This window comes from Crotalus tigris, unplaced genomic scaffold (assembly GCF_016545835.1).
Source record: "Crotalus tigris isolate CLP2741 ecotype Arizona unplaced genomic scaffold, ASM1654583v1 scf7180000024167.7108832, whole genome shotgun sequence".
Lineage (NCBI taxonomy): Eukaryota > Metazoa > Chordata > Lepidosauria > Squamata > Viperidae > Crotalus > Crotalus tigris.
In genome coordinates this window covers 2655269-2678871 of record NW_024100417.1, presented here as the reverse complement: position 1 = coordinate 2678871, position 23603 = coordinate 2655269, and the positions used below count along the sequence as shown (strand labels likewise).

At 41.5% G+C, this 23603-nt stretch overlaps 2 protein-coding genes across 2 annotated transcripts in view; one reads left to right on the top strand and one right to left on the bottom strand.

Moving 5' to 3' along the window:
* GNAT2 (G protein subunit alpha transducin 2) overlaps nucleotides 1–14486 on the top strand; it is a 36377-nt gene extending 21891 nt beyond the window's left edge. The window contains exons 7-9 of the mRNA XM_039323115.1: nucleotides 2645–2798; nucleotides 4111–4318; nucleotides 11770–14486. Coding sequence (XP_039179049.1) covers nucleotides 2645–2798; nucleotides 4111–4301 — 345 coding nt within the window. The 3' untranslated portion in view covers nucleotides 4302–4318; nucleotides 11770–14486. The remainder of the gene's footprint in view (nucleotides 1–2644; nucleotides 2799–4110; nucleotides 4319–11769) is intronic.
* The window catches only part of GNAI3 (G protein subunit alpha i3), a 32953-nt gene continuing 23180 nt past the window's right edge, over nucleotides 13831–23603 (bottom strand). The window contains exons 5-9 of the mRNA XM_039323114.1: nucleotides 19320–19448; nucleotides 16374–16503; nucleotides 15731–15884; nucleotides 15038–15248; nucleotides 13831–14956 (exon numbers count right to left, since the gene is read on the bottom strand). Coding sequence (XP_039179048.1) covers nucleotides 15058–15248; nucleotides 15731–15884; nucleotides 16374–16503; nucleotides 19320–19448 — 604 coding nt within the window. The 3' untranslated portion in view covers nucleotides 13831–14956; nucleotides 15038–15057. The remainder of the gene's footprint in view (nucleotides 14957–15037; nucleotides 15249–15730; nucleotides 15885–16373; nucleotides 16504–19319; nucleotides 19449–23603) is intronic.

Sequence of the window (23603 nt, the reverse complement as noted above, 5' to 3'; positions counted from 1 at the left end):
TAAAAGCTGGCATGCAACAGAACAGTCAGAACTTGCAGCATCATCCTTATTTCTGTATCTCTGTGCCCTTCACCAGGAATGTTTCACAGACATTCTTAGAAAATAACAAGGTGAGGAAAGACCTCGTGGCTTCTGGAATTCTGTCCAGACCACTTAGCAATGCAGCCAGGAGGGAAGTGGGGTGAGGAGAGGGTTTAAGATGAAACAGTCAGCAATGGATTAAACCACTGCTGAAAGACTTCTCTCTCCTGGGGATGCACTGTGGGAGTTTTTTCCCCCCTTCCAAGCTCATTTTCAACACAATTTTTATTTTGCTAGTTTTTCTCCTGCATCTAAAATGTAGTCCCATTCCATTCCATTTTTTGCAGAGCTATTCTGTTAATAGACCAGTGGACAAAATCCGGAGCACCTTCACAAATTTCTTCCCAACATTCCATTGGAGTTAGAATATTAATGGGTGCATAGCTACAGTTTGTTATTTTGTTTACAAGTGTGTCCAACATTCAGAAATCAAAGCCAAGCTAGATGGTAAAGAGCACTCTGAGAGACTAGATAATGATCTAGACCAGGGGTCCCCAACCACCGGTCCATGGACTGGCACTGGTCCGCAGCATGCCAGCAAGCAAGCCGCACAAACAAGCAAAGCTCCATCCTCAGGATGCCAGCAGTATTGAAAACCACACCTCCTCTGGTCTGCAGAAAAACCTTCCTCCATGGCACCGGTCCCTGATGCCCAAAAGGTTGGGGATCTCTGATCTAGACCAAGTACTCCTTTGTCATATCCACTGGAGCAGAGCTACAATGGTACTTTGCCACATGGCAGGTGGTACATGATTGCTAGTCAAGTGTAGCAGGGGAGGGGATGAGCAAAGCGAGCCAAGCCTGAGGGAGAGGCAGCTGCAGGACTGTCTGGGCTTGGCAGAAGCCCCAGGAGCTGGCAGGGCTCCAGCTGTTTGGCTCCAGCTGATTGGCACTTCCGGAAGCAGCTTGGAGCTGGAAGTGAACTGAAGAAAAAGGGGGGGATTGGAGAGGCTATAAAAGAATGTGGTTTGGGTGGGGAAAAAAGACATCAGGAAAGGTTTAATCCCTTTAAACAAATGTAATTAGTTTTACCCGCTTTAATTGAGTCTGTGGCTTTTAGAAAGTTTTCTTTGAAGGTAAACAGGCTTAATTTAAAGCTAAAGCTTTTTGCAATTGCCGGAGCCTTTCAGTCAAGGATTGCAACATTGTGACATGTGACACACCTGAGGCAGCTTAAAGAGAAAAAAAATGGAGTTTGTGTTTCTTTATTTTCTTGCTTTGCACTTGATTCCTGTGTCTTTAAGGGTACAGGGAAGGGATTGGAAAAGCTCAGAAGGGCCAGCCAGCTAGCTCAGGAGTCTACAAACTTAGCAACTTTAAGACCTGTGGACTTCAACTCCCAGAATTCCTCAACCAGCCATGAGGGCTGAGGAATTCTGGGAGCTGAAGTCCACAAGTCATAAAAGTGCCTAGTTTGAATTCATCATACGTTTATCAGTGCAAAGGGAAAGTGATTCAGCAAAGGAACAGCCACAGAAGAAATTAAAACTGGTACTTTTTTACTTTTTTTCTACAGTTTCTAATATTTTATTAGATTATAGAATAAAATACAAAAATACAAAAGCAAAGAGTAGGACACCGTGGGGAGGAAAAAGGGGGGGAAGAGGGGGAGAAGGGAAAAAGAACATACTTTCTCTGTTGCCGTAGAAGGAAGCATTAACATTGAACCTCAACTTTTTACTTTTCCATAATATTATAAACTAGCCATTTCTATAACAACAAATGAATCTAATCAGTAAAACCCAAAATCCCCCCCCCTTTTTTGACACTATTTGGTGGTACTCAAATATTGTCATGTCCTAAAAGTGGTACAATCTGTGAAAAGGTTGAAAAGCCCTGCACTGGAGCAAACATTTGCAAATGTGCCTCTCAGGGCAGCCAGTTTAAGCTAGCATGACCTCAACATCTCAGTGTTTTCACCATTCTAAAAAGTTGCTTAGCCTTTAAGATTATTGAAGGATGGAACATTTCCCTTCCTGCATAGGAATTAGGAGTGGCAAAGCCACAAAAACACCTCTCAACAGCTCATTTTTATCTTCCAGCTAGCATTATAAAGAGTAAAAACTTTGATTAAATGCAACAGGTAGATAAGAAGATATAAAATCAATTTTGTGAGTTCAGTATTATTTTGTAATCCAAAACCAAAATGCACTGGGGGGGGGGGGGAAATACAGCATTTAGATCAGCAAAAGAAAAGGCAGGGGCTGCTCCCTTGAGACACATTTTGTCTGGATCCAAGCCACTTCTTGCAAGTTGTCTGAAATGTTATTGTTTTAATGTTAGCAATTATATATGATACTGTTTATTTTCTGGTATTTTTTTTGCATTTTTCAATGTGAAAAGTTAAGAGTCTTTTTTAACTCTAAGGAAATCATCAGTAGGAATTTGACTTTTAATCACTGCTTCTTTGTTCCCATTACTGCGTACCATTTATTTTGCATATTCATTGAAATGTTTATTTTTTGTTTAAATTAACAAACAGCAGAATATTTAATAAAATATTAGGTAGCCTCAGGTATCACTGTTCCTTTTAAACTTAACTTTTTAAAGTTCTTCTCTTTAGAACCGCATGCATGAATCTTTGCATCTCTTCAACAGTATCTGTAATCACAAGTTCTTTGCTGCCACTTCCATAATTCTTTTCTTGAATAAGAAGGACCTCTTTGAGGAAAAAATCAAGAAAGTACATCTCAGCATTTGCTTCCCTGACTATGATGGTGAGTTGGAACATTTCTCTCATTTTCATGAAAGCCAAAATAATTTGCTCAAAGAGCTAAATGAGAAAAAGGCTTTCCTCTTACACCAGTGTACAGTTGGCTGGGGCAGTTTCCCCAACTAAGTAACTTCCCCATGGAATGGATTAATTATCAACATTCCCAAATAGCATGTCCAGCAGTTTTGCTGCTTGAAGTTATAGCAGTTCAAGACATTTGGCGAGGATCAGGTTGAATATACTTAATGCCTAGAGTTGTTCCATATGAGATGGGCAGCAAATACATTTCATAATAAGTAAATGATACTTTATACATTGATGAACAAACTGCTAGGTTTAAAGTAATTTACTATTGAAATTGAAATGTATCAATTCAATAAGAAATTCACATACATACAACTTATTCAATTGATTCAAAAATGGCTTGTTCTATAAAATAACACAGTAAAGAAGTTATTACACTTAAGAAATGTAAGTTTTAAAAATGACTGCAGTTACATTGTAAAGGCTTGTCAGGCTTACTGTCAAAGAGAACTGCCCATTTCAATTTACATGTTTCATTGAGTTACTTCCTATGCTATATAACAGTGTTTCCCAAACTTGACAATTTTAAGGCATGAGGACTTCAACTCCCGATGCCTTAAAATTGTCAAGTTTGGGAAACACTGCTATATAATATTCATATGAAAGAAAGTGGGAATATGAGCATTTTATTGGTTTCTTTTTGTTCAAGAATTGCTATAACAGTTCTGATAATAAAATAAGTTGTGGGTTGACACACCAAAGTAATGTAACACTAGTATCACATAAAAAAATCACGTTCCAAGATGCAGATGGAAACACACACAACTGGATTGAAAGATCTGTGGGATATTTCCTTTGGTGCAAGAAATCTGTTAAATGATTTTACCTGCCTCCTCAGTATCTAATCAAGGGTTGGGAACATTGTAGGCAACAATATGGAGGAGTAAGCAAATGGTTACGTTTACATTGCCTTTCCTCTAGGACAGTGTTTCTCAACCTTAGTAACTTGAAGAGGTATGAACTTCAACTCCCAGAATTCCCCAGCCAGCTGTGCTGGCTGGGGAATTCTGGGAGTTGAAGTCCATACCTCTTCAAGTTGCCGAGGTTGAGAAACACTGCTCTAGGAACTCTCAAGGCAACATATAGCATATACCACTTCTTTTTCATTTCCACCAGGAGAAAATGTTGTTAGATCTAAGGCTCTTGTAAATGAGTAACTCAGGATCCAAACAATAAGTGATACTTTTTAACACCTGTTTAGTTTATATTTTCCTATTTCCTTTTCCCAACAGGCCCCAATACATTTGACGATGCAGGCAACTACATCAAGCTTCAGTTTCTTGATCTAAACATGAGAAAAGATGCAAAAGAAATTTATAGTCACATGACTTGTGCCACAGATACACAAAACGTCAAATTTGTATTTGATGCAGTAACAGATGTAATCATCAAAGAGAACCTAAAGGACTGTGGTCTCTTCTAAGCTTTTTAAAAGAAAAGGTAACTACATTCAATTATCAGTTCCTAAAGTAGGAATTAGGCAGTAAGTATACTTTAGCATTTCCTTACTTATGCTTGTAACTATACTTCTGAACAGTAGTGCTTAAAGTTGAATGTGCATAATAACTAAATGAAAACAGTAACCAAGTCAGCTAGGCTACATATATAATAGGAAGCAGCAGTTAAACTGCAACAGGATGCTTGCATTAAAACTATGCAAGTACTCTGCTATTTCAGTTCCTTTGCCATAATAATTTATAATAATTATTACATCAGAAGAGTTAGCACCATTGCCAAATTCTTCGCTTAGCAATTATTTCCAAAACGGGTTTGAAGATACTAATGCAACAAAGAGAAATTTTAAGGAAATCACAGGTAATAAGGTCCCATGTGATTACAAAACAAGCTCATGTAAGCAAAAGGGGCGCTGTCTTACCTGAACGCCTTTTCTCAGTACGGAGATGGAGAATCCACCAATGGGTTTTCTCTGTCTGTCTGTTCTTGAGACCAAGGAGCCAAACTTGACATGCCCTCTCTTGGTAGGAGATCCAGTCTTGACAAGGGCGAAAGTGGCTGATGCAAGGACAAGGTATTGGCTCTCTAATCCCTAATAACAGCCTAACTGACCTTAGGGTGAGTGTGGATTCTCCATCTCTGTACTGAGAAAAGGCGTTCAGGTAAGACAACGCCCCTTCTCCAGTACAGGAGATGGAGAATCCACCAATGGAACATACCAAAGCCTCACTGTCCCAATGGGTGGGAAACAGATAAGGCTGGATCTACGTCCCTGGAAACCACCTGTTGTAGCACCCTCCTACCAAAGGAGGCGTCCGCGGAAGTGAAGCGGTCAATCCTATAATGGCATACAAAAGGGGAGGGCGAAGACCATGTTGCAGCCCTGCAAATCTCCTTGATGGATGCCTGAGTAGCCCATGCCGCAGATGTTGCAGCGCTGCGAGTGGAATGGGTTGTGATATGACTTGGAGCCGGCAAAGACGAAGACAGGTACGCCTCCGCGATACAAGCACTGATCCACCTGTCTATAGTGGCAGCAAACACCTTCTGTCCCAGGGAAGCAGGGTGGAAGGAAATAAAGAGGGCCTCAGATCTGCGAAAGGCTTCCGTGCGTTTAATGTAACACCGCAGGGCCCTGCGGACATCCAGTGTGTGCCACTGCCGCTCCAAGTCATGGGAAGGATTGAGACAAAAATTAGGCAAAATTACTTCCTGTGCCCGATGGAAGAGTGAGTTGACCTTGGGCATGAAGGTGGGATCCAACTGAAGTACTACTCGGTCTCGGTGGAAGATGCAAAGATCGTTCCTGACCGAGAGAGCAGCCATCTCAGAGATACACCTGGCTGACATGATGGCGATTAAGAATGCAACCTTATGAGACAAGGCCCGCAATGGTATATCAGCAATGGGTTCAAAGGGCAGTTTAGTGAGTGCGCGAAGCCCCCAAGGCAGCTCCCAAGAGGGACACCTGTGTACCACTGGAGGCCTAGTGTTACATGCGCCGTTGATGAATGCGCGTATCCTAGGATGGTGAGCCAGGGGAACCGAATCTATGCAAGTGAGCAACGTCGATAAGGCCGCCACCTGCCTACGAATGGTCGCAGGGGCCAGGCCTCTGTCCAGACCGTCGAGAAGGTAATCTATAATCTGAGGAACAGTTAGTTTGTAAATATCCAGTTTCCGCTTTCTGCATCAATGGCAAAAATTCTTCCAGGTGGAATCATAGATGTGATTGGTTGCCGGCCCACAAGAGACCTGGATCATGGTGATTGCCCGTGGTGAGAACAACTCTTGTGTCATGATGGTGTGTTCAAGCACCAGGCAGCTAACTGTAACCACTGAGGGTCCAGATGTTGGAGGACCCCCTGGTGTAAGGATACACGATGCGGGGGAATCTTCCATGGGGGAGACCGGGACATATTCATTAGGTCAGCAAACCAGGGTCTCTATGGCCAGTATGGGCCACAAGGATCACTTCCGCCTGCTCCTGGAACAGTTTGCAGATGGTCGCCGGAATGAGCGGAAGGGGAGGGAAGGCATAAAGTAGACCTCTCGGTCACGGAGACCGCAGGGCATCCGTCCCCTCCGCCCTTGGGAAGTAATAATGGGAAAAATAGCTGGGGAGTTGGGCATTGCTCGATGATGCAAACAGGTCGAGGACTGGATGGCCGAACCTTCAGGATATCTCAGAAAAAAGATCTGGATGTAGTCCCCATTCCTAGGGGTCTATCGTAGAGTGACTGGTTCTTGACCCCCGAGATGTGTTCGGTCCTGAGGGAGGCCAGGTTGGACTCTGCCCAGGATCCCAGCAACTGGGCCTCGGACATAAGTGTTCACGTGGGCCTTGGATACAACATTGTCCATGAGGATCAGTATGTGACGGCCCCTGACCTGGTGGCGGAATTGACGAAGAGCTAAGTGAATGACCCTGAGTTCCAGCCAATTGATGTTGTGTCTCAAGTCTGTGCAGGACCAACAGCCCTGCGCAAACTGAGACTGTAGATGGGCTCCCCAGCCAAATAGGCTGGCGTCTGTCGTGATGGTGAGGCAGTCCGGCTCTTTGAAAGATGACCCTTTGGTTACCACTTGTGAGAACCACCATCGAAGAGACCTGAGGGTGTGGACCAGGAGCCTCACTTGCCGGTTGGATGAGCTGGCATTCAACCGCTGGAATGGTAGGAGGAACCATTGGAGATCCCACAAGTGGAGTCTGGCCCAGGGAACTATGGCTGTGCAGGAGACCATCTTTCCCAGAAGTTGGGAGAATAAGACCAGTGGAACGGTGCAGTCCTTGTACACCCGGTGAGCCAGATCCCTGATGCTGACCAACTGCTCCTGGGAGAAATAGACCATGCAGTTTGTGGTGTCTATAATGGCTCCCAGGTGCAGAAGCCTGGTTGAGGGAACCATCTGGCTTTTTTCTTTTTTTGGAAGTTTACCGAGAACCCGTGCTGTTGGAGGACCTGAATAGTTAGTTCCAGGTCCGACTGGGCTGCCCGGAAGGAGGACACTTGGATCAAGATGTCATCCAGGTAACACTGGACACGTACCAGTACCTTCCATAGATGGGTGGCTAGCACAGCCAGGATCTTGGTGAACACCCTGGGCGCCAAGGAAAGGCCAAACGGGAGGGCCTTGTATTGAAAATGGTGACCCCTGTAATAGAACCTGAGGAACCGCCGGTGATCTGGAAGGATGGGGATGTGGAGATACGCTTCCGTGAGGTCTACTGACACCAGGAAGTCTCCCTGTCTGATGCCTCCCAGGATGGACTGGAGTGATTGCATTTTGAATTTTTTGTATGTGATGTAATGATTCAGATCTTTGAGGTGCAGAATTGCTCTCCATCCTCCTGAGGTCTTAGGAACGACGAAGAGGATGGAGTAGAATCCCTTCCCCTTCTGATCAGGCGGTATCTATGGCCTGAATATCTAATAGATGGTGAATGGCCTCCTGCATAAACCCCCTTTTTATTGGATCCCGTGAAGTGGAACAGGTGATGAAGCAACCCGGGGGACTGGTCAGAAATTCTAGGGACAGGCCAAACTGAATTGTCTGCAGGACCCAGGCATCCGTGGTTGTGAGTTCCCACTGGTGGAAAAAGTGGGCTTCCCCCTATGGGGAGTGTTGAATGAAAGTCACTTGGACCTCCTGTAGGGGCGCCCTGCCCCTCGAAATGGCCGCTTGCTCTGGTTCTGCTGCCTGGCTCAAAATCCCAATCTGTCATACGGATGGTCATATGGCCTGTACTGCCTGGGCGTGTATGAGCAGGAGGCCTGGGTGGCTGCTGAGCCTGCTACCGGCCGAAAGGACTGCCTGCGGAAATAGGGAATGGCACGCTTGTTAGGCCGTTTGGTAAGATGAGCCATGACCTTCCGTTTGTCCTTGTTTTCCACAAGGTACAGAGCCAGGGCTTCCCCAAAGAGATTGTTGCCCAGGTAAGGGGCAGTTGCAAGGAGCTATTTAGCCTTGGCATCAGCCTGCCAGTGCTTTAGCCAAAGCATCCTTCTGGCTGTGATGTTGGAGGCTAGAGACCTAGAAGCAAAGTTTGCTGACTGCAGAGTCGCATCTGCAGCGTACTCCGTTGCCGCAACCATTTTGCTTAGGTCCTGATGGGTCCGAATGTCCTCGGAAGGGATTCTGGCCTGGAGTTGGCGAAGCCATAAAAGGGTGGTCCAGACAAAAAAAGACGCACAAGTGGCCATTTTAATTGCCCATGCAGCTGATTGATGGGTCTTTCGAAACGCTAAATCCCATTTCCATTCCTCCACCTTAAGAGCCTCCACCATGTCCCCAGAGACTGCGGTTTGGGACACCAGAGGGGTTCAGGCTTTGTCTACCTTGGGAACCTCCAGGGTCTCAGTTAGATCCGTGGAAGTGTTAAACATCTTCTTGTCTGTCCCGCCTACCAAGGGAAAGGAAGAAGGAGAGACCCATTGCTTCTTGATCCCTTTAAGAAAAATAGAAGGGCAAGGAACATGGTGCTGGGCTGCCACTGTTTCAAAAAATATTGGATTAGGACTGGAATCCGATGAGGCCTGTGGCTGAGGGAACTGATCGGACCCTATGTTTGCCATTGTGGTAGCCTTGCAGAGCAACGGGAGAAACAGAGCCAGATTAAATAGGCCTCCTGATGGAGATGGTTCTGGGGGAGGTTCCTCCTCCTCAGACAGGTTGAAATCCGGCTGGTCACCACCCTGCGGAGATGAGTATCCGCTAACTGATGAATGTGCAGGAGATGTGGGCTCCTGATACTTAGACATCTCCGCTGGAGGAATGTAAGGTGGAATAGCTGATGTGGGAATCCCCTGACCAGGCGGTTGGTAGGACCTTTCTGCCAGTGCATGGTCCACCACCTTGGACAACAGGGCCCCCAGGCAACCATCGGAGAAAATGTCTCCGAGGTCTGGTCCCCTGAGCCCAGCAGCTGTCAGGGTGAATGTGGCCTCAGGCACCGAGGCTGAGGGTAGGGTTGGGAGATTAGTTGCCATGTGCTGAATTGGCATTGAAGGGGGGCAATGTGTGGCGGAGGTTTTTGCCAATGACCACATGCCCCGAGCAGAGGATGAAGGGCCTAAAGGAAGGTCAAATTCAGGGGCCACCAATTGATCTGTCTCTGATCCTGCCAGTCTCTGCGTTCTGGAGAACTCCTTCTCCAGAGCCTGGTGCCTACAGCTGGCTTGCTTCTCCACCAACTTGGAAGACTTCTTGAGAGTGGCCTTAGTTTTGTTCTTGAGCTTGCCTGCTGCCTCCTGCTTGGAGGTTTTGTGCCAGCCGTAACTGGAGGATGGAGAGTCAGTGCTCATGGGTTGAGACATCGTTGAGTCCTCCATCTTGGTTCGAGCTATCTCAGGAAAACTGAGGTGTAGCTCTGGCAGGCAAGCGGTTGGCTGGAAGAGAAATTGGAGCAAGTAACGAAGACTGCTCCCCTGACCACCTGACCATTAATATTTCTGACTCAGGTCACGGTCATTGTATAAGACCGAAGGCACAGTTGGGACCCGCTATGGGCTCCGCCTGGAGGCCTTAGGTGACTAGTCAAGGTGCACCAGATAGCCCAATGAAGGGCGCAGAGGGCCTGAAAGGAGGCCTGGCAGAGGCAATGTGAATTTTAATGGCTGCTCCGATCAAGATGGTGGCCTGAGAATCTGGCCTAGCCTGTGAATTTCTGTTGGTGGCCTGAGAACTTGGCCCAGTCTGCAAAATACCAGTGTAGTTAATGGGCGTGGGCTTATGAGGCCTACAGACAGTCCCTGGGGCAGGGCTTGTATGTGTCCCAAAATGGCAGCTGCAGTAGGCCTGTGAAATTGCAATCAAATTAGACCGAGTTGTGGTAGGGCCGAAGGACCCTATCCCCCAAACCACAAGAGACTTACTTGGAGGAACCAGGAGTGTCTCTTCGTTGTCTTCGGCGGCAACCAAAATGGCGGCCGCTGTTTCCCGACCGTTGAGGATGGCCTCCGGAAAAAAAATTTCAAAAGACAAGCTACACGAGGACAAGGGGGAAGCCCACAGTGACACTATGCGCTGTGCAAGATTCCCCAGCTAATGAGATTCAAATGAGTGAAGGGAGAAGGCCTTCAGATCTGATTTATTAAAATTTGCTGCCTTCGGCGGCAACCAAAATGGTGCCCACGGCTGTATAGGGCTGCCGAAGAAATTCCGAAGGACTGGGGAATTAGTTTGAGGGCTCGATGTGTCCTCTGTTCAGGAGGATTAACAATCTTGGAAAATTCCCCCCCCCCGAGGGCTCTGGGGAAGGAAGAAAAAACAGGAAGGCTGTAGTGCCTCCCCCCCCACCTCTGAAACATCAAATCAGCCGATTTGAGGCAGCGCTGAGCCCAACACTGTAGGGGAACAGCAGGGAGAAATTCCCAGGCTGAGATTATTAGTCAGAGTACTGGGGAAATTATTAAGAGGGGAGAATTCACAAATGGGTCTCTGACCTGCTAATATCTCTGAGAGCCAAACCTGACACGTCTTCAAGAGCTTGAGACCAAGTCAAGACTGGATCTCCTAGCAAGAGGGGGTGTGTCACATTTGGTTACTTGGTCTCAAGAGCAGGCAGAGAGAGAAAACCCATTGGTGGATTCTCCATCTCCTGTACTGGAGAATCAAAGTTGGTGCTCAGTAAAGGGCTCAGGAGTGTTTAAAGATAAATCTCTTCTTCTTGTGCCATATCCGTTATCAGACGTTGGCGATCATGTTGGCGATCCTGTTTTTATCAGCAGCCGCACGAAGAAGTGCTGCTGAGTTTTGTCCAAACCAATCCCTTAGATTTTGAAGCCATGTTCTTCTTCTGCCTGGACCTCGTTTGCCTTCAATCTTTCCCTGGAGGGTTAAATGGAGTATGTTGTATTTTTCTGGGTGTCACATCACATGTCCGAAATACTCTAATTTTCATTTTTTAATTGTTTTGATGATTTCCCTTGGCTTTCCCAGGTGACTAGATAAATAGTCTCTCTTAAATCAACTCCTAGTGACTAGTCACATTCATGGGGTGAGGGGAGGAAGCAGGATTGAAAATGACATGGAAGTGGTCAGCCCTTGTCTTCTTTCAGGATGTTTTTTCAGCTTTTCAATATACCTGAGATTTCCTAGTGGCCACCCCAGCCAAGAACTAGCCATGTACAATTCTATTTAGCTATTTCAAGGTCATCCACAGTGCTTACATGGTACTAGATGTGTAAGGATGCAACTGTTTCCAAAAAACCTGCAGAATCTGTAGATATTGCGAGACTTCACACGCCATGATCACTGAACATGATTAGTAGGAAGTTAGGGTTGAAGCTGAAAAATATCTGAAGGTATGCATGCATGCATGTATGTATATACATAAAGTCTATCTTTACATCTTTGACATGCTCTTGACAACTTCAATTTCAAATGTAATTTGATTTCATTAGTCAAAATATCATCTCATCTTCATCTATCAGGAACGAGAGCTTCCAGTGAGCTTCACCATTCTGCTGAGCAGAGCCAAAGAGCAACCCATCATTCAGGAATCTACACTTCTCCATAGAAGATAAAGAATTCTAACAAGATAACAGTTCTTACCCAAGATAAACAATTCTACCAAGAACATGCCATCAAAAAAGCTAATGGAACAAAAAGTTAAGAGTCTCCAATTTCTGAATAATTTTCTTTGACAAGTTTCCTTTCTGAAGTACTCTACAATCTGTGAAAGTGGAAATTGTAACATGGGCAACAGTGAAGACAAACTTGTTTACAATGAATTTATGTCAAACACTGAACCTCCGCATTTAACTATTTATAAATAAGCCATAATCCGTTCACAGGAAAAATACAAGCAGTGCTTTGGGGTCTTATTTAACAGAACTGTTCATTGTAAAACCAATGGTCTGAATGTCCCAAGTCCAAAAACTGTATATTGTATATAGAAATGAGGTATTTTCCAAATTTACATCTATTAAAATAGATCAAACACACTATTTATTTGTAGTTGTCTGAAACTGGTGCAATTAGAACCCAGTGTCTTTAAAAAAAAGTTTTATAGTATCTAATTCAGTGATCTAGAATGGGTCTGTTCCCCCATACCAATTAAACTCACAGAATACAGCAGTGCTTCAATACCTGCTGTGGAGACAACTTGTCTACTTGTGCTATTAATCCTGTGATAATGAACATACATATATACAGCTTTGAGCCATTGACATCACAGGGGCAGAGAATTTCTCCACACCCATATAGGGAACAGAGGGATACAAAAACGAAACAGTTGTATTGTTAGACAAGATACCACTTGCATTAAGATGCACTGCAAGTAATTCCTCGTGCAGCTTCAAATAAACGTGAAGAGATAAAAATAAATTTGTATTAAAAAGTATGGGTGCATGATTGAAAAGTAATTTCTTCCATTCCTCTTCATATTCCTTTTCTCCAGACATTCCTCTTCACATTTTCTTTTCAAAAATATCTGCTGTGATTCATATGCTGTTTACAGAAACTGAAGTGGTGGCTCAATGCATTGTTAATTTATACAGTATCTTTCCCTGATTTGAATACATATTCATGCTTATATGAAATTGGTCTTAAACCGATTAAGTAACCTGTAATATGTTCCCATTTTTAAAAAATGTACATGTCACCATAGATGGTTGAGTTAATAGATTCATGCATTTACTGTATGAAGAGTGTTCTCCCACTGTACACTCAGAAACCTAGTAAGATATTTATTTTTAGCATCTTATATATATGAGTAGAACATCATCACTTCTTTTGCTAAAGTATTTATAACAGTAGCAAGAGATTCAGATTTAGTGTAGGTAGGGGGTTAAGGCACCAAGCTAGAAACTGAGAGACTGTGAGTTCTAATCCTGCTTTAGGCATGAAAGCCAGCAGGGTGACTTTGGGCCAGTCACTCTCTCTCAGCCCAACTCACCTCATAGGGTTGTTTTTGTGGGGAAAAATAGGAGGATATATTTGTTCCCTTGAGTTATTTACAAAAATAATAAAGCAAGATATAAATAAACCATTACAATGTATCATTTTAAAATAGCCATTGTAATACTTTGTTGATGTGACAAATGATAAAAACTGACAATTGACTTGCCACTATTCTCAGATGTTATTATTACTCTTTGTAAAGTTACTAGTACCAATAAAATGGTATTAAATTGGTTCTGTTCTGTCAGCAACATCAATTTCACTAGTAGCTGGATTTGCCCACTGTTTTGCAATACCTTAACTCCATTCTTAGACAACACACAGACTGCACAGTCAAAAGAGAAAGAAAGGAAAGGAAAGGAAAGGAAAGGAAGAAGTCTGTTCGATTAATGAAAGTCTACCTCAATATTTGGTGCAGACTAATGAATTTTTGTCAAAGCAAGATATAACCCTGCAACTATTTATATAACAGTTTAGCAATAGCAAATAATTAATCAGACTAACATTTTAATTTGCAAAAGTCAGAAATGCAAGGAAGAAACTAACAAGGATTTGCAGAAATGGCACCAATAAAGTTAGGAACTTTTAAGTTTTTTTAACTCACTATTTTAATATTGCCAATAACTACATCATCAGGTTGAAACTGTACATGAAAATTGGGAAAGAGTTTCAGTGTAATGGTTAAGCAAAGAATTACCCTTACTCTGCTTAATTTTCATTACAAGGAAAACAATGGCAAACAGGAACTTGGCACCACATTTACATGCTGTTGGTACATTTCCAAAATCTCTTAAGGATAAAAGGCCCTGGTAAATGCAGAACAAATTCCACTGTCTACAAAACTCCCCACTGCTTTAAGACCAAACACATACACAACAATTAAGTGGTTGATACAGTAGCCCTGTAGCAGCATATATTCTCTCCCTCCAGCTCGGAATTTTACAAATCACTTTGCTAACTGGTACTCACTTCAGAAATTTCATATAAGAATCAGATTTTACTTGCTACACCAGATGCATACTCAGCAAATTGATACTCGGCATAAACCAGGCTAAATCCTCCCAACCCATAAGCCACACATAATTTGTTAAACCTGCTACAGGAAATCTACGTTTTAAGGAAGGGGAAAGCCTTACAGTATATGTAGCAGAATGTTGACATAGTATATATTAGAAGTAAGCCACAGCTTTAGCCATAAGAATTCTAAGGCCCTTTTAAAGTAGTTGCAATACTAGCAAGTTCTGACCATACCAAGTTTTAAAAATAAAAGGTTCCTGCTAAGAGGAATACTTTCTGCATGATCTGGTCACATCATGTGCATAGTTAAGTGTTTTTTGTTTGCTTTTAAAATGTAAGATTCATTGCAAAGAAAATAAAATTTAATCAATATATAGTTTGATGGAAAAACTTTAAAAATAGAGCAATGATGACTTATTAAAGAAAGCTACATATTGAAGTTCTGGGATGAAAACTTTGTAACAGCTGTACATATTTCAAATTATGCAATCCAAGTGATGCCTGGATGATAAAAAAATCACACTTAACAATAGTTCCATTTTTGGAATCTAACTTCACCATCCATACCAGTAAAATATCCCTAATATAGAAGATTGTGCTAAAGAATGCAAAGTTTTGCATGCTGTTTTCATTCTCCAGTCCTGTTCATGCTTGCAGCTGTCTCACAAGGCAGCAAAGAAACAGTCCACATCCTGAAATCTAAAGAAGAAAATTCAAAAATTAGCACAAGTTCAAATGGTATCTCTTTGTGCAATGCTAAAGTTCATGTTCATAATTTACCTTTCTCTCTTTCTTTCCTTTTAGTACAGTCCACATTCCTTCAGATTGTTTTTAATTATAACATCTGTAACAGCATCAAACACAAACTGCACGTTCTTGGTGTCAGTGGCACAGGTGAAATGAGTATAAATTTCCTTGGTGTCTTTTCTTCGATTCAGATCTTCAAACTGGCACTGGATGTATGCAGCAGCCTCTTCATACGTATTAGAACCTAGAAAAATGACACTGAACATAAGAGCAGCTCTAACGAATTACATCAAAATCTTATCTAGTCCATCATCTTACTTCCCACAGTGCCCAACTACTTTACTCTGGAAAGTAAGACACACAAGGACTAACTCTGCTGCTGCTGTTTTCCAAATCTGATATTCAGAGGAATGCACCATCACAATCACCACTTTTAATGACTTTCCAAAACTCCCCTCCCCCACAATAACTTCTTTTTTCAATGCTGTTGCAACCTTGAACCATTGTTAAATGAATGGTTGTAAGTCGAGAACTACTGTATTCTTACTTTTCTTTCTTTTTTATTTTCCACATCTTTTACTCTTTTTCTATTCTTTCATCTTTTAATTTATATTAATTTTTATTTTTATAATTATCATCTTTAATGAAATTACTATAACACACACATACACACGCACACAAACACATATCTGCTGACTTTCTGTTTTGCCTAAAGACAAATCTTACCTGGATACTCTGGATAGCAAATTGTTAGTGTACTCCTCCGTATCTTTTCCTCAAACAAATCCTTCTTGTTCAGGAAAAGAATGATTGATGTATCAGTGAACCACTTGTTGTTACAAATGCTGTCAAAGAGTTTCATACTCTCATGCATTCGATTCTGAACAGAAAAAACACCAATGAAAGTCAGCATCGATACGTCATATAATTAGCATATAATTACTAGTGCAAATTTTGTCAAAAATAACCCCAACATTAAAAGTAGAACCATCCCTTCAAACCTGCTAAATAATGTCTACATTTTTTCAAATGTTACAAAAAGCCTCTGAAATATCACTTTTTTTTCTGTCGGGAACCATTTTTTCCCATCTCAAATCATGTATGTAGATTTAAATGTTCACACTCAATTATGAAGAGGCAATTTTATTTTCCATAACCTCCCAACTTCAAATACATTCACTGCACAAATTATGAGAATGCAGACAAGAAAAGCTTGCCCCTATGCTCTACTGAAATAATACCATTTATAATGTTCAAGGAATAAAAATAGCAAAACATGGGCCATTTGATTAAATTATAGTATGCAAAGTTTAAGATGAATTTCTGTTGCATTCCACATTATTTAGAGTATAATTCTACAGCAACATACCATTTCTTCATCCTCAGCAAGGACAAGGTCATAATCACTGAGAGCTACACAGAATATAATTGCTGTTACGCCTTCAAAGCAATGGATCCATTTCTTACGTTCTGAACGCTGACCACCAACATCAAACATCCTGGCAGAAAAATAAGGACTTGAAGATTCATTTAGCAAAAAAAAAAAAAAAAAACAAACCCTAAATCCATCTGTTTAGTTATTACACAAATACACATGCACAATAGGGGTTCTTTAATAAGCTTGTAAATGACTTTGCCAGCCCTGAGATCGAAAGGCTAAAGTTCATTAAAATATCCACTGGTATATTATTTTACCACAAAAATTATAAAAGGCTTTAATAACTTCTGTCTGAATCTGTTTGAACACATTACTTTATGTAACATTGGCTATTTTGATGCTATTTTTGCTTTATTTATACTTTGCAGTATACTAGTCAGAGTTATATGCTTGGGGCAGCTAGCAAAAAAACAACAACACAAAAAAACCCAAGGCTGGGATTAATCATCAAATGCTAAATCATTATTTTTCATTTAGTGCTATAAAGGGGGGGACTATGATATGAAAATAGGATGAGGGAAATAACATAATTACATCATTCTAAAAAGCTCTGATACAAACCATATCCCTTTAAGCCCTCTTTCCTCTAGGCCAGGGGTAGGCAACTTTGGCTCTTTTATGACTCGTGGACTTCAACTCCAAGAATTCCTGAGCCAGCCATGCTGAGGGGAAGGGAGGTTTCCAAGCTGAGCCATGCTGGCTCAGGAATTCTGGGAGTTGAAGTCCACGAGTCATAAAAGAGCCAAGGTTGCCTACCCCTGCTCTAGGCTCAAGCTTTTGTAACCTTTTGAGGCCTTATCATAAACACAGTAATGTACTACGCAAATAAAATATTTTGTTCCAGGTGCTCAGGGCAGAACCAGCAAAAGCTGGTAGTGAAGAAAGAATACTGACTGGCATTTCTTTACTACTTGACACTGTGGAGCTGGACACTGAAATATCTAGGCCTCCTGCAAAAAAGTCACACCTAAGATAGGTTATGCCAAAAAATACTTTCCCCTCATTAAAAAGAGACAAAGAAAAAACAAAACAAAACAAGGAGAATAGAAGAAGAGCTTCAGTGCTTTTCCAGTGGAGCAGACTGAAAAGATTGTGCAGTACATAAATTATGCTGCATTTATGTTGTTTTCAATACATATAATTCATAAACTCTGTCTTGTTCATCTTTGATGCAAGATTATTATACACAAGGATAGCAGAGGCTCAGCCACAGTGATTTTTTTACAAGTGATTATTATATACAGAGAGTCCTTGACTTATGATCACAACTGGCACCAGAACCTCCATTGCTAAGTGACGCAGTGGTTAACAGAGTCAAGTCCATTTTACAACCTTTTTTTGCCACCGTTGTTAAGTGAATCACCACAGCTGAGTGAATCATGCAGTGATTAAGCGAGTCTGGCTTCTCCCACTGACATTGCTTGTCCGAAGCCTTCTGGGAAGGTTGTAAATAGAAATCACATGGCCTGAGACCACTGGGACCATTGTAAACACTGCCAGTTGCCAAGCATCAACATTTGGATCACATAGCTGTGGGGATGTTACAATGGTCATGTGGTGATAAGTCACTTTTTTCAGTGCTGCCATAAATCAAACAGTCATTAAACGAATGGTTATAAGTCGAGGACTCCCTATACCAGGGGTAGGCAACCTTGGCTTTTTTGTGACTCGTGGACTTCAACTTGCAGAATTCCTGAGCCAGCATTCTGGGAGTTGAAGTCCACGAGTCATAAAAGAGCCAAGGTTGCCTACCCCTGCCCTATACAATTTCAAGCCCCAAATCTATTTTACCCAATCCCAATTTCTTTAGCTTTACTTTTAGACTTTATTACGGCTTTAAAATTATAATCGGCAAGGTAAGGTGAATAGTGAATGAGGGGGAACTATGTGGCTTTAACAGAACCTTCAGCTGGCATGAAAAGATGACTGTGAGAAATTTAGTCAAAGGGACTACTACCTAAGTCTAATTAAGTAACACTGGGAAAAGTGGCACCTGGCACAAGAGAGTATGCCCTTACAGTTTCACTATTTGATTCTTAGACTAGCTTAACACTTTGGAGCTCCAGGAACTGTGAAAGCAAAGGTTTCTTATCCCACCATGAAGCATGATGGTGTTGTGCACCAGGAATAATATGAATTTCTTATTGTTCGCATTCATTCTGCATTTTGTTGTATTTTACAAATCAGAGGCAGTAGTAGCAGAGCCAAGATGTTTGAAAGTATACAAAAAGAACACATCACAAGTCCTACAAGGATCAATCAGGAGACGAGGTGGCAAACTACATGGAGGTACATGATTAATATGTCATTCAGTCATGACGTAACTAATTAGGTGTATCACAGTGGAAAATAACACAGCCCCATTCTACATCAAGCACTTTTAAGCAATTAAATAATTATGCATGCTCCTTGCCAATGTTCTGTACTATTGACTGGTTAATGCTATGTCTATTGTTTTGCTGAGAAAGCCATGCATTGTTCAGAGAGCCATGTTAATTTCAACTCCCACTGCAACACCAGAAAATAAATGCATGGCAAATGATAAAGTCTCTAGGTGGGGCTTTTATATTTTACACTTCCAATCAACAATATAAAACAGAAGCCAGTATACCATTAGTATACATGCTCCTGTAAAGCAAGGATTCTGTACCTGTGTTTGTGATCCCAACATAAAAGCAGCTGAAAAGAATGAAACAATGAAAATAAAAACGTGGATTTATCAAGAATCACTAGCAACAGAATCGGAAAGATACTACATTATGTGAGCCAAAGTCAAAGACTGTACCACAAGTGCAGAAGAGCAATACATTTTACACCAAGAAATTGTGGTTTAACAGTATACATAAACGGCAGCCTGCAACTCTTAATGCCACTTACTTGAAGTACAAGTCCTTGAAGGTGAAATGTGTTTCTACAATGCCTGTAGTTTTCACTCTGGTTCGTAGCACATCTTGTTGGGTTGGAATGTAGTTCTGTTGGGATATTCTGTCCAAATCATTTAGGTAGCTAAAAAAGAATGGGAATGAAAAGGGGACGAGAAAGGGGAAGAAAATATTTAGGAACATTTTGCAAACTGATACTCTAATACAGCATACCTTCTATAATTCTATGTTAAGCTATGTCTTAGTTCAAAGTTCTAATTTAAACTAATTTAAACTAGAATCAATGATCATATTTTAGGTTCTTATAGGAAGCCTAGATAGAGATCTGCTTTAAAATATAATTTATAAATCAGGAGTCCAATACTTCCAATACTTCACCCAAAACCTTGCTGAAAATGTTACCTAGTTTGGTAATGAAATGTCCAGGACCTAAACAGCAAGCTCGGAGAACAGACTGCTGCCAAAACCTACAACCCGAGCTACAAATATTATCAACAATTTCTAGTCCAATACTTTCCAGAACCCATACCATAGTTCTCTATTTTTAAAGAAATTAGGATCTAGTATACCTTGTATCAATGCAGTTCCTATTTTTATTATTTAGATCAGAGAGAATCAGCTGGCTGTAGTTGTTGGATTCCAACTCTCATTATTCCAAGCCAACATGGGCAATGGGAGTTGTAGTGTAACAATTCCTATAGGTTGCCTATTTATACGTTAAATACCAAAATACCAAAAAACAAGCTTACCTTTGTACTTTTTAAAACAAGTACATTCATGGTGACATAGAAAAACAATTATAGTAGTATGTTTCTCCTGTTGCATAAATTCCCACAGATATCTCAACTGCCCCCATATTAACTTACAAGAAGATGCCACCTATATTCCAAGTTCCAATGTTCAGTGGGAAAATCTTTGCCATAACAAACATTAAGAATATTATTCTTCTCTATTTAAATTTTCAATATCTTCCTCTATATCAGTGGTGGAAAACCTATGGCATGGGTGCCAGAGGTGACACTCAGAGCCCTCTTTGTGGGCACACGTGCCGTTGCCCCAGCCTTGCCTCCCCCCACGCCCCCCCCTCCTCTCCAGCAGACCCCCTGAAGAAAACTCACCCTTGAGCGTGGCCCATACAGAGCAGCGCAGCCAAGGACATGGCAGCCAGGCAGCACAGACAAGACTCTGCCCTCACACCCCATCATGCAGTTGATGTTGCAGGGCGCGGGCAAAGGGCATGACCACCATAGCGCTGCTGGGCTGCCTGGGTGATCTGCGGCAGGCCCTGGAGGCGGTGAGTGGTCCTGTGGGCAGGCGGGGCAGGGGGTGGGGGGGCAGAGCAGGGGCAGGCAGGGGGTGGAGCGGGTGCTGGGCCAGTTTTTGGGCACTCGGTCTCTAAAACGTTCGCCATCACTGCTCTATATTGTTGAGATGCTTCCAGTTTACCCTTTTTAAGTTTTTTACTTTTTTCCTACTTTCTCTCCTGGCTTGTTGCTTTCTTATTTTTCTTATTTCCTCGTGTCCTAAACTCTTACATATGAGATGATGAATCCTATATTCAGTTACCCACAAACAGTTACAAGTTATTTAAGAAATGTAGTGCAGAAAGAATGGACAATTACTTCTACCTGAGTGAGGAAAGGGAAGAACAACATGCACAAACTGAAAATGCAATCCTGCTGATCTCTTATTATAAACACTATGCACAGCCAGAGTTACGTACCACTGCCTGAGTTGATGAAAGAAGCTTCAGAGAAATCAGGAGTTGGGTGCAATGCAGTGTTTAAGAACACAAAAGATGAACAAAATCCTTTGTTAAAATCTCACTAAGACACAATTTATCTTGGAAGCTTTAAGAAGTCTCAAATAGGACTCACATAATAGCCTATATTACGGTTATATTCCTAACTTTTAGGATTACCAAATACATACCGTATACGAATTTCTTAGACAATGTAGAATAAAAAAAGTATGAACATCAAATATATGAGCATTGGGTGTTAATATAAGGACCATTTACAAAGACACCAAAGTTTACAGTTATATCTAAATATATCTTAAAGCAAAGGTCCCCCACCTTTTGGGCACCAGGGACCAGTTCCACAGAGAGAGGTTTTTCTGCGGACCAAAGGATACGTGGTTTTGTGTGCTGCCTGCATCCCGCGGAAGGGGCTTTGCTTGTTTGTGCGGAGCGTTTGCCGGCATGCCGCGGCCCGATACTGGTCCACAGACCGGGGGTTGGGGAACTTAAAGAATGAACAGATTTCTGTCTAACCAAAGATCGTATACCTTCAATTGTTAGATTTTTATTACCATTTAGTGAAGAAACATTTTGGGGACACAGCTTTAAATAAATTAAATTATATAATGAAGTAAAAGTTAGCAGCAGAGATTCGATGCATTTTCTGAATTTCAGTGTGTATTCTCGGGGTGATCTCGAGTGCTGGGGGGCTTACAAATAAATCATATGTTCTATGTACTACAACCATTTGTCTGAAATGGTATATGGTATAGGATGGAGTAGGCAACCTTGGCTCTTTTATGACTCGTGGACTTCAACTCCCAGAATTCCTGAGCCAGCATAGCTGGCTCAGGAATTCTGGGAGTTGAAGTCCACGAGTCATAAAAGAGCCAAGGTTGCCTACCCCTGGTATAGGATTGGACTAGAAGCATGGGATTGGACTAGAAGACTTCCACCTTCCCATCCAACTCCAGTATTCTATGTTCTATGATCAGACTTGCACAAACTAAATGGAAGCACTGTTAAAGCACGGATCTTTCCTGCTAGCTAGTGTCTTTCGGCATAGCATGTAGTACAGGTAGTCCTCAACTTACAACAATTCATTTAGTGACCATTCAAAGTTACAATGGCACTGAAAAGAGTGACTTATGACAGTTTTTCACATGACCGTAGCAGCATCCCCATGGTCACATGATCAAAATTCAGATGGTTGGCAACTGGTTCATATTTATGACGGATGCGGTATCCCAGGGTCATGTGAGCACCTTCTGCGACCTTCTGACAAGCAAAGTCAAGGGGGAAGCCAATTCACTTAGCAACCATGTTACTAACAAATGCAATGATTCACTTAACAACTGTGGCAAGAAAAGTCGTAAAACGGGGCAAACTCACTTAATGTTTCACTTAGCAACCTAAATTTTGGATTGGATTGTGGTCGTTAATTCAATGATTACCCGGAGTGTACTAGCAGTCTTTGGAGAATATATGTTAATGCAGTTCAGTAGCTTTACTTATTATTTTACATATATAACATTTCAGAATAGAAAGAGTTTCATTTAAAGGTGACAGACGAGCTAAAATTGACCAATCTGATACTGAATATAGTATTCAATACAGTATTGAGGTAGTCCTCAACTTTGGACCAGTTGTTTAGTGACCAAATGAAGTTACAAAAGATCCAAAAAAGCTACGTACAACTCAGGTTCAAAATTTTAATAGCTCCCCCCTGCCCACCCCCCACCCCCGGTCACAATTTTGGAAATTGTGCTGAATTTATGGCTGTTTGCAGGATCGCATGGTCATACAATGGCATTTACTTTTTTGCTGGAAACCAGTTTATTTCTGGTTTCAAATAAAATAACACATATTGCAAACAATGGATTTGCTTAATGACAATGGATTTCTTTAATGACCAGGCGCTTTGCTTAATGACCACTGCAAACAAATGTCATAAAACTGGGCCACTGGATGACCCACTTAACAACCTGTATTAATAAAACCTAAGTCAACAATGTAGGAAAAAAGTCATACATCTTTTACTGACATATAGATTTCCCTAACATCAGTGAAATTACTGGTTTCATTCATGAGGGAAGTTGCACATTATAACTGATCACTATGGAACTGCAAAGTTTGAGAGTCTGTACAGTGATCTTTTGATGTACAGTTCATTATGGAAACATTATTTAGCATTTTGACACCATGGCCTAGATATATTTTAGCTCTCTTTATTTTTTGTTTAAATCAGAATGGTCCATCTTGCCAGAAAGCTTGAAAGAACAGCACAATTGTCGAGCAATGTGACTATTCTACATCTGGGAGAAAATGTAACTTTACTAGTTACAATGAAACCCATTCCCACCTATTCCTTCTGTCCATCCATTATTTGATCACACTGTATGCGCATACCAGAAATGTGTGTGTGTGTATGTATGTATATGTGTATGTATGTGTGTATATATATATATATATATATATATATATATATATATATATATATATATATTATATACAATCAAGAGTTTTTCTAAAACAATA